Genomic DNA, 12038 nt, shown 5'->3' with positions numbered 1-12038 from the left:
TGAAATCAAAAGGACTTTATCCATGAGGCCGATTTTATAACAAGGTTCCGTAATAATATACCGTCATTCCCTACACTCAAATTCAGTAAATATGATATATTTCAAAACGTTATACAACGGAAGGGCTCTGCTACATTAACGAGATTATGTGTATTAGATGAATGTCAGTTTCTTTGGTACATCTTGTAACCGGAATAATAAGCCGATATTGCCTAAGAAAGCATTTGGATCCATTTGTGAAGTATTCAGTCTAGAATAGTGTATCCTTTGTAATGTAAAGGATACAGTGTATCCTTTGTAATGTTCATTCTGGTTTTTGTTTAATGTTTGTGATGTTAATGATCCTATATTCTTTACCTGGTCGAATAAATAATGATAATGATAATAATAATAATAATAATAATAATAATAATAATAATCTTTTTTGACTATTTACCCGTAGTTTGTAATAGAAATTATCCATTTTCATTCCTGCGTGCATATCTGATAAATGTCTAATTGTTAAGTTGTAAAATGATGAAAGATTTTTATTGTGTGTCATGCAAGAAAATGAATTCATTAAAAAAAAAAGTAGAAATTATCAACCAGCTAGTCATATTCTACCTCATTTAGTGCAGTAAACTGGATAATCTAAGCAATTAAACAGGATCTGATATATCCTGACAATTGTTGCTGGCTGGAAAATCTTGAAAGATAATCAGCATGTTGTAAATAAAGGGATTTTTTAAAAGTCTTGAAGTAGTTAATCTCTCTGGACAGAAAAGCTGTAAAAATAGCATCGAGCATTTCATTTTAACTCTCCTCTTTATTCCTCTTTTCGTGCAAATTGCTGGAAGATTTTAAGTTCTGCGTCCAAGCAAACATTTCAGAAAACTAATTGAATTTGAGTTTGTACCCTTTCATAACCAGTCCTTACTATGGGTGACACTAAGTCTCCTCCTTACCCGCAAAACTGTACGTTCTTCATGCAATACCTTTACCACAAGTGTCCGCAATATGAAAATAAAAAGCATTGAGAAAGGTTACGCATGGCAGCAGCTAAACTCCCTCATTATTATGCAGTGGCTACTAAACAAGAGTATGTATTGAAATGTTTATTTACTCCATCTCTTCCACATCAGTTAGACAATTAATCAGGTAGTCCTTGCTGTAGTCCTACTCGATGGTAGTCATTCTATCGTCCCCTGGCAACATTTATTTTGCTCATGATTGGTGAGCAGGTTTTCTGAAGCTCCTCAAGCTGCTGTGTTAACTCTCCCTCGGTTGCCTTGTAGTTGGAATCCAACCACTGAAGAACTTTTTCTGCAGCCTTGGTGACCTTTTCTTTGTCACCAGCGGTTAGCATCCTCTCGGCTAATGTTCCGTTGACAGCAGATTTAACGCTGTACGCGTAGTCTTTCAGTTTGTTTCTGGAAGCATTTCTTTTCCGGTGAAAGTCATCCTGAAGTCTGAATTCCTCAGCGTCGTTGATCATGAGTTCAATTTCTTCCTTGGATAGACGGTCCCTGTTGTTGATAATCACGATGTTGTTGCTGCTACCTGTGCTCTGTTCCTTGGCTGTCACATTCATGATGCCATTCGCATCAATGTCAAAGGTCACTTTGATATCTGCTACACCTCTTGGTGCTGGTGGAATCCCTGTCAGCATAAACTCTCCAAGTCGGTTGTTGTACTTGGTGTGTGCCCTCTCTCCCTCATACACTTGAACCTTCAGGCGAGTTTGGTTATCAGAAACCGTGGTGTAGGACCCAGTTGCCACGGTGGGAATTGTCGTATTTCTTTTGATTATTGTTGACATTTCGAAACCCTCGACCTCAATTCCGAGAGAGAGTGGGGTTACGTCAACTAGAACTACATCTTGAATTTCTGCGCTTCGATCTCCAGACAAGATAGCTGCCTGGATTGCTGCACCGTAAGCCACAGCTTCATCTGGATGGATGGACTTGTTAAGGTCCTTGCCATCTAGAAACTCCTGTAGAAGCCTCCGGACCTTGGGGATACGGGTTGATCCTCCAACCAGCACAACAGTGTCGATGTCTCTTTTGTTGATATTTGCATCAGTAATAGCCCTCTCAACTGGGTCAAGGCACTTTCTAAAGAGATCATAGCAGAGGTCTTCAAAACGAGCTCTGGTGATTCTTGTGTAGAAATCAACTCCTTCGAAGAGAGAGTCTTCCCCAATGTTGGCGTGGGGAGCAGCTGAGAGGGTTCTTTTTGCACGCTCAGCGACTGTGCGGAGACGGTGGAGAGCTTCTGGGTTCTTTGTGAGGTCCTTTTTTTGTGTGCGCTTGAATTCCTGAGAAAGATGGGTGACCAGTCTGTTGTCAAAGTCCTCACCACCAAGATGGGTGTTTCCAGCAGTTGACATGACTTCGAAGATACCCTCATCGATCGACAGGATGGACACATCAAATGTACCTCCACCAAGGTCAAAGATCAGGACATGTTGCTCACCTTGCACCTTCCTATCTAGTCCGTATGCCAGGGCAGCTGCCGTCGGTTCATTGATGATGCGAAGGACATTCAGCCCTGCAATGACACCTGCATCTTTGGTAGCCTGTCGCTGAGCATCATTAAAGTAGGCGGGAACAGTGATGACAGCATCGGTGACTTTTTGACCAAGATATGCCTCAGCTGTGTCCTTCATCTTGGTGAGAACCATGGAGCTGACCTCCTCCGGGGCGAATATCTTTTTCTCTCCTTTGTATTCAATCTGTATTGCCGGTTTACCTCCTCGGTTGATCACTTTGAATGGCCAGTGCTTCATGTCGGCTTGCACATTCTCGTCTGTGAATCGCCGACCTATCAATCGCTTAGCGTCAAAGATTGTGTTCTTGGGGTTCCTGTATTGCAGGCAAAAGTGGAAATAAATCAAAAATATTCAAATCAAACCCAAACAAGTACTCTTGTTTAAGATGTAATGTATTATAGATCTCAAAAGGAAATAGTGAAAACTTGCAGTAGTTTCATTTCATCAAATATGAAACTGATAAAAGGCCTTGTCCAAAGCGCTTGTCATGTCATGGTTTTGGTCGACAATTTAGCAAACAAATTTTGTCATTATATTCAGGCTATTTAAAGCCTTGCAACGATTGAATGCAATGGGTGATAAAGATTATTTTTCATGTCAGTTTTTGTCCAGCCTTTTTTGCTAATTATAAAACAATCATGCTATACACAATGCTCTTTCGAGTTCAACTTTTGCTCGGCTTACAGCCTTGGCATATTTCGTGAACGAGACATTTTCATCCATAAGTCAATTTTTTCGAAATTGAAGTAAAGCAAAAGCATGAAATAAATACAAATTTAACGGTCTTTGTCATTCTCTTTTGTTTCAATCTTACAATTGATTGAACTGAACGTAAGAATTGCAAGATTTTCCATGTAATACTCAACTTTTTTTTCCACTCTGTACATATGTTGCGGTGATAAAGCACAATCAGGATATATGCAATCACGGTTTTCTCACTCTAAACTGTTGTAACTTCTAAAAGAATGCATCAACTGACTTCAAAGTTCACAGGCAGCATGCTTAAACTTCAATAACCATATGTGGTAACACAAGTTATGATTTTCTCTCAGTTGCTGTTAATTACTGAATATTAATTACTAAAAAATCCCCCAAAAAAAACATGTGTAATGCATCAAAAAAGCGTCTTACAACTTACGTAAATCAAGATTTGAGGTCTGAATGTTAAGACTACTCCTCTGTGTTTGGTATCAAATACATTTTTGTTTGTTTGTTTTTTCTTTCCTGGCATCCCATGCATGTAATTAAAAAAAAAACAGTTGCCTTATCTGCTGGAGAAAGTTATGACGTTCGAAGTATCTTTATGGTAGGAGTGTAATGTTGACTCCTTTCCATGACCTTGTGACCTTTTAAGCAATGCTGTACATATAAACATGAGAAACAGCTTTTTTTTTTTCTGAAAGTACCAAAGACACACTACAATGTCGACTGTTTGCTAATAAAAGTTTAGCCAGTTTCGAGTTTCGAGCCATCATTGAATGCTGAGGAAAAAAGTACAGCTGGATGCTGTTGTTGTTGTTTTTTTTTTTGTATTTTCAGTGGGTTACATACATGCTTGACAACGAGAAAGAATCTGTTCCTTTTATTCAATATCCGTATTTTTTTTCGCCATAAATTGTACATATGCAGTAATGCATTGTGTGAAAACTGATCCGATGCCCACTTTCTACTGAATCAAAGTCATGTGATGAGTATTTAGTGGTCTTATTTCGATACTTATTCATTTTTATATATAATTATCATTAGCAAAACATAGTATTTTGGCTTAATAAACCATTGTTTGAGCGTCACATCTTGGACATCAACTAAAGTCAACGTAAAGCTCAAAATCATTACTACATCTACCATGTTGTGTGTTTTTTTTTTGTTTCTTTTTTATACGCGTATGTGAGAATGGAACCAAACACCATGAGCACATGTATGAAAACCTAAGGTCAAAACTGTGAACATACATTTTTGGATGAAAAAATATCTTCCAACATATCAGCCCTAAATTCTAAAATAAATAAATTCTCAATAATGCCCAAAATATGTCTGCTATCAATGCCTGGCAAAAGCGAAGTATTATAAGATATTATACGAAAGTGGTTTTATATGATTTCAAAGTTATGCCTGGAAAATTCAGCGTCTATTTTGATTATTTGAAATACGACAATAATTCATATTTTCTGATATGTTATGGTTATTTGCTCGTGGTGAATGGAACGGGGTATTTACAAGGAATACTGTTATAAAAGCAATTTCAGAAGAAAAAAACATTTCTCCTTTATTTATCGATTTTCTTCAATATATTAGTCATTTTACGTAATTTGAGTTCCTAATTGAAATGCTAAAATATGCGCATTTCAATTTAAAGATTTGATTTTTTTTTTTACATGAAATGAAAATTTGTATACTCGGCTTTAACAGACAGCAAAAACGCATTTTCACCAAGTTTTCTTTTTCTTTTTCATTTTTCCCTGTTACGCATTTCCATGATCTGATTGTGCTATTGACCTTCCTTTCTTCATACATTACCATGCATATTTTTGTGAACTTGTAAATGTCCTTGTTAACTACTCCAATATCATTATAAACGACGGTTTAATTCTGAGATTGTCGCAAAACAGGGTGGGTTTTTTTTTCTTTTACTTTGGGTTCCCGAAAGTTGGCAACACGAAATAGCTTTGCCTTGCCCAATAATATAGGTTTTCCCGGTCAATTTCATACTTTGGTCATTCAAATTCATATAACGTGCATTCAAATTCACACAGCGAACGCACTAGGAAATATTCGGGCATTCAAATTCAGAATCCGAGCGATCAATTTCATTTATGGGCGTTCTATTTCGTTTTTGTGAAATCAAATTGACGATTGGGCGTTCAATTTCTAAATGCCAGCATTGCATTTCTTACTCGCGCATTCAAATTCACCCGATAGTCATCAAAATGATAGTCCCGATGAGCTTGTTTGGAGCGTTCAATTTCATTTTTAGACGAGCAAGTTCCTACTTCGTGCGATCAATTTAACGACGAAAGTGGAGTAGACTTTTTTTAAGAAAGGAGAAATCGCATACACAACCAATGAATGCTTGCATATAGTGTAGTTATTATTGTTGAAAGGCTCTATTGTTATCTGTTTATACATTCTTTGTTTTTCATCTGAAAAAAAAAAATCTAAATTGTAAGGTCCAACAGCAATACGTAGATAACAACACAACGACAATCTAATCATATTTCTTGATGATACTACACTGTACATGCATGCTGACAACGCACAGACACTAACCACAGAATAGTAACGCAACAATTTAAAGACAAACAGACGCACAATGACATCACATAGTCCAGCCAGCAAAAGTCAACCAATAAAATAGCAATAAACAACAACTTAGACGTATACAATGTTCATGTTATCAGTTTCAATGTGGGCCTAGTCGAAATTGCTTCTTTTTTTTTCTGAAGGTGTCAACCAACCTTCCGTATCATGCTCGTCTGTAGGCATATATAGTGCCTAATGTTTGTTTGTTTATTTGCTTCTTTCTTTAATTTTCCATCTAAGAAGATGGCTGCAATAGCTGGTCTGCTATGGGATCCAGTTGGATATCAGGTGGGACCACTTTACCGGGTTAAACACTGCTCTTTGCGATGAATGAAGTGGGATCTTTTGCTTGCATGAGGTGTGACTCTGTCACACATGGGACCTCCATTTTACGTCCTATCAGAGGGACATGTGCCTGTATATTCCTTTTCGTGAAACCCGATTTCATATTTGTCATTGAACAAGTGGACCTCTACTGCAAAAGAAATAATATTCATCATAAATCTCGACATATTCAAAGCTAAGTAAAAATGACACACATACACGTCAATAAAGTAACTAAATTCCGGCCTTCTTTTAAATTGAATGCAGCTATTTGGAACATGGTTGCCTATTCACGAATTTGAATGACCGACGAGATTCTTAAATTTGATTGCTCCGATAGTGAATTTCAATGCTCCGACAGTGAATTTGAATGATACGATAGTGAATTTGAATGCTCCGAAAATGAATTTGATCGCTCCGACAGTGAATTCGAATGCCCGGATTTTGAATTTGATTGCTGATTCAGTGCTGCGAGCGTGGAATGCGTTAAATTGAATGCTCGGAATAGGAACTTGCATGACAAAAGTATGAAATTGACCGGGAAAACCTATATTATGGTCAGATCTTAATTCATAATACTATGGAGGGGTATTTCCTACGGTCATATATATATATATATATGTGTGTATATATGTGTACTATCTCTCGCGCTATATATATATATATATATATATATATATATATAGTGCGAGAGATAGTTCCCTTCCCACACGTGCGCGGTGCCTCATTGTGGGTAGCATATATACTGAAAGAAATTAGACTGAGGCGGAAGGGAAACTCAAGATCGAGAGCAACGTCCGCCTCAGTCTAATTTCTTTCAGTATATATGTATATATATATATATATATATATATATATATATATATATATGTATATGTTATACATGTACAACATAATGTATATGCAAATCAGAATATAAAAGCATAGTGTAGACAGTGCTTGGTTTTAATATATACTTGTTTACAGTGGATATACAAACAAAATGAGACATGCTACGGCACAGTCTGCATACATTCAGCCGTGCGTACCGGACAAATATGTGAATTAATCAACAATACATGCAAACACACACACACACACACACACACACACACACACACACAAATGCACGCATAAACTAAAGACGCAATATTGTAGCGCAAACAAAGAACACGACGGCATTACAACACAACGAAGAACAAGGAGAAAGGGGAAACAATGTAGTTATCTGGTGATGTATTAAAAAAAAAAAATGAGTGATGAAAATGTAATGAAAATATTGTTCTAAACTGTTATGTAGGCTATGTTATGTGTCCAGTGTAAACAAATGTATTTTGGGTAAGTCCAGTTCTTAGAAAGGGAGATATAAGTCGCTGGATCGCGGTGTGGGCGTGATTATTACGATAAAATCAAACGTGAAATACTTGGAGTAAATATTGGCAGTCAAAATGAAACATAAACTTGCCAAGTTTAAATATGTTTGAATCTTTTATTTTCAAAACTTTATTTTCAAAAAAAAAGGCGGTGATGATATTATGTGTTCGGGTATGGAGGTTAATACCAATTCTGAGCGCCACCTTCTGCGATGAAAGAAGTTTATCTATAGTGTCTTAAAATATGTATTGTCCAAAGCAAGGATTCCACGATATAGATACGGTAATAGTAAAATGGATAAAGTGTTAACGCAAACGAAGGATGATCATAATATACTCACTTGTTCATTACGTCTTAACTCTGAGGTCTCACCTGATTATCACAAGTTCACCTTCCACACAGTCACTAATCTTTGTCGCTTCCCCCCCCCCCCCCCCGGGTGAATCGTGAACATTTGCTATTTGTACAAATATATATTCCATCACCCAAATGATAATACCTGCCAAGTTTGGTGAAAATCTGACCATGCTTTCTCAAGAAGAAGATGAAAATGTACAATTAAGGCCCATTTCCGGACCCTTCCCCCCTCCCTGGGCTCCAAGAGGGGGGGGGGGGGGGGGGGGCACCCCTGGATCTGTCATGTCATGTTTAACAAACTTGATACTACGGTCATCAATGAACTTACTCATAGTATTGATTTTAGCTCTATTACTTCTGGTACTAGAGAAGAAGATATTTAAAGAGTCCTTAATTTGGGAGGTTTGGGTGGGGCCCCCAGAGCATGTTGCCCATTTGAACAAAGAGATACCCCTAGGAATGCTACCTGCCAAGTTTGGCGAACATCCATCATGGGGTTTTCAAGAAGAAGATGAAAATGTACAATTAATTATTTGGACCTCCCCACCCCCTGCCCTGGACGCCAAGGAGGGCACCCCTGGATCCACCATGAACAAACTTGAAACTACAGTCATCAATGTACTAACTCACTGTATTAACTTAGCTCTATCACTTCTGGTTCTATTTTTAAAGATTCCATAATTGGAGGGGGTACCCCCCCCCCCCCCCAGGAGGGGGATGGTGCCCATTTGAACAAATCGAGAATGCATACCTGCCAAGTTTGGTAAAAATCCGTCTTGGAGATTTCAAGAAGACGAAAATGTAAAAAGTTAATGCACGACGGACGACGGACGTCGGACGTCGGACGACGCACGACGGACAACGGACGCCGGACGAAGAGCGATTGCTACTGCATGCCCCTGTCACACTTTGCCCGATAAGGCACACGCATGGGAACCGAAGGTCGATTGGCATCCGTTTTGGCATCCGTTGGTATCCGTTAAAATGCGTTCCATGTCCTTTTTATCCTTTGGATGGACGTTTGTCCTCCGGTGGAGTTCGTCAGAGCGGCCAGAAAACTTTGTGCACGCACAAAGTTTTTTTCCCCAAAAAACGGATAGCGCGATCCGACCCTTGTTCTTTAGTTGCACGTTTTCTCCTGTATCTGTACTGTACTTTGTCGTTTTCCTCGCGTTTCGATCCGCTAGGCCTCCTATAAAGTACGTTGCTGCAGAATGCCAACCTGGCCCTCCAAAAGTATATTGCCACCTTGAGGAGGGAAGGCAAGCAACAGAGAAGGCAGATGCGGTCCAAGAAGTGGCAAATTGGTCCTGAGAGACACAGGCAATTTGGTTTGTATGACCAATTGTCATAGACACAAAGGGAAAACAAATTCGAACTACTTTGCTACCCTGAATTTAACATGCGAATGTTGTGTTTCAGGTGAAAAGGTGAGAGACACATCAAAAACATAGCAAAATGCATCATTTATGTTTCAAGGTCAGAAAGATCATCTTCTTGGGGGGGGGGGGAATTCTCACCCCTCTCTGACAGGACATCACGTCTTCCGGAAAAGCAAGATTCTCAGTCAGTTTACTATCATGGCTGTTTGTAAGATTGTTGTAAATACTGAGGAACTGCAGAGATCTGAACAAAATCTTTGGAAGCATGCACAATTATTATCACCCATAATACCCTATAGTTGTAGGTTTTACCAGCAAAAAGGGCAGCCTTGATCAGTTTCGCTATCATGGAGCAATGAAGTATATTCGATATGACTGGGCATCGGCTGAGATAAACTGTTGGATATTCACAGGTTAAAAGTTATGAGTGAACTTTAAGTTGAAAATGAGACAGTGAGTAGAAGCCATCAAAATCAAAAACCATGACGTCAAGGTTAGAATAGCATTAGGAATTGTTTATTTGATATATCACAGAAACTGTTTGAGAGAAAACAGAGACTGCTTCAAACGTTGAGTCAGCGTCCAAACTTGAAACCTGTATTGCCGCATTGATATTCTGAATGCAGTCAAAATAGACTTGTATGACTTCATGATCTTCAAATATAATGGATGAGTTCAATGAAGAATAATTACGTGCCTTTAATCAACGTCCATCCGGCTGTTAATCATTATAAAGAACATCTCATCTGGAAAAAAAAAACAGTCAGAAACAAAAAATAGAGGAGGTTAAATTTGCGAAGAAACAGCGGGCATGAATGAAAGTGAATTTGTGTAAAGTGAGAAACTTTTGGGTACATTTGCATGTAAGTGATATTTAGGACCAAAATGAAGAAAGCGGTGTCAAAGGTCTAGCAACAAGTAGCCAACATATTGAGAAGGAGTCTAAGTCTTGGCCTTCGATCCCTGGCCGAGTGGTGGACGCTCCAAGATGATGTAAAACTTGTAATAAGTGTATAGCCCGATAGCCGTCACGTCATGGATCTCTGACGTTCGATGTACGTCTCATGCGTCACCTATTTCTTCCTCGTGCGTTTTGTCCTGTGGGCAAGCAGTTCATATTCGTTTCTCATTCGTTTGCGCACGTTTCACTTTTCTGTACACAATCGCCCCAGGTTCGTTGTTTGTTCGTTTGTTCGGCCCCTATACCGTCCACGTACGATCCTCTGAAAAGGAAACTTTGCACTTTGTCCACTGGATTGATGAATTGAACAACGGATGAGCAAAATATCGCCCGGGTTTGTTTTGTTTGTTTGTTTGTTTGTTTGTTTGTTTGTTTTTTTGTTGTTGTTGTTGTTGTTGTTTGTTTGTTTGTTTTTTTAACGGTGGGCCTATCCGGCAAAGTGTGACAGGGGCTTACAGCTCACTTGAACCTTCGGCTCATGCGAGCCAAAAATTGAAGAAACTTTTTTAACGTGTTCAAGTGGAGAAGTATCAAGTGCAATATTGCCTGAATGTATCTCCAATGCCAAAATGGAAGTTTGCAAACGTATTGCACTAAAAAAAAAAAAAAAAAAAAAAAAAAAAAAAAACACAGTTCGGATATATTCTTAAGATATAATAAGAGTATGGATCATCATATACTAACAGTAGCCTTCTCCCCTTTCTTGGGCAAAGGAACAAATTTTGTAATCTTCATGTTCTTTAGCACAAGTCCAGTTGTAAGCGATACATTCATAATGATTTTACCGAGGGATATACTAATTGGAAATAATTAATTGTTTGTTTGTTTTTTTAGTAGGTAATTGTCCGTTTCATCATAACTTGGGCTGTTTCCTTCTTTTAAACTAAAGACGATCTCAGTTATTTCTTCGTTGAACTTGGGGTCAAGAAACGTAGTTTCGCCATTCGGTTTACCGAGGAAGAAATCACTAGGCAGTTTACTAGATGGAGGGATGCTTTGTGCGGATGATAGATTACTTTTTTCTTTTTCCAAACCGAAGGAAAAAAAATCATTAAAGAATTCAGAAATGACAGCGGGTGCAGTACCGGCCGCATTACCTCCATTGTATTTCTGAAATATTAGAAGCATTAGCAGTCAGGTGTGTTCATAGCATTTTTTTTTACGTTTCTTTCATAGCAATAAAAGGACCGGCTGTTCAAAATAGGCGTACAAGTCTATCTAAATTTCAGTATTCTCTATGCAACCAAGTCCTCCATGGCCAATTGTTGTCTCACGAACATGTAATATCAAGGGAGGTGGAAGAGTATCTTTCTGTCCCCAAAGACTATCCGTTCATCGCGTGATGTATACTGCCTGATACACAATTTACGATTATTCTGTGCAGATGTCACTACTATTGCCGACTGACGGACGTGCGTCCCTCAGTGGGCAATAGTAGTGACATTCACATCACAAGGTAACCCCACCCCCCCCCCCGATAAAGGACCCGATTACGGATTCTATATAAATTATATCGTAGTTAAAGTTGAGCATTATCAATAATGTAGGAAATCCCATTTCAAATGAGGCATGATAAAGACATTGGTAAAATCTGAACTACACATGTGTCGCATCTATCATCGTGTTTAAAGTGAACTCCGGGCAATTGTCCCTTACCTTCCGAATAAATCTAATAGGTTCTGTCAGATGTGTTGCTAAAAAAAAAAAAAATAAAAAAATAGTGTTGAAATTGTGCATCAGTCAATAATATGTCACACGATGAACGAATACTCCATGAACATGAGACATGACGTTCGTGATGGGAGTTTGTTGCAAAGTGAACATTGAACTT

At 38.4% G+C, this 12038-nt stretch overlaps 1 protein-coding gene across 1 annotated transcript in view; it reads right to left on the bottom strand.

The window, feature by feature from the left end:
• Positions 1–1174: 1174 nt before the first annotated feature.
• LOC140229505 (heat shock 70 kDa protein IV-like) overlaps positions 1175–12038 on the bottom strand; it is a 17607-nt gene continuing 6743 nt past the window's right edge. The window contains exon 2 of the mRNA XM_072309755.1: positions 1175–2843. Within this exon, the coding sequence (XP_072165856.1) occupies positions 1175–2843 (1669 nt within the window). The remainder of the gene's footprint in view (positions 2844–12038) is intronic.

This window comes from Diadema setosum, chromosome 6 (assembly GCF_964275005.1).
Source record: "Diadema setosum chromosome 6, eeDiaSeto1, whole genome shotgun sequence".
NCBI classification, from domain to species: Eukaryota; Metazoa; Echinodermata; class Echinoidea; order Diadematoida; family Diadematidae; genus Diadema; species Diadema setosum.
Note: the sequence above shows the minus strand (reverse complement) of the source record. Positions and strands in the feature narration are given on the sequence as shown.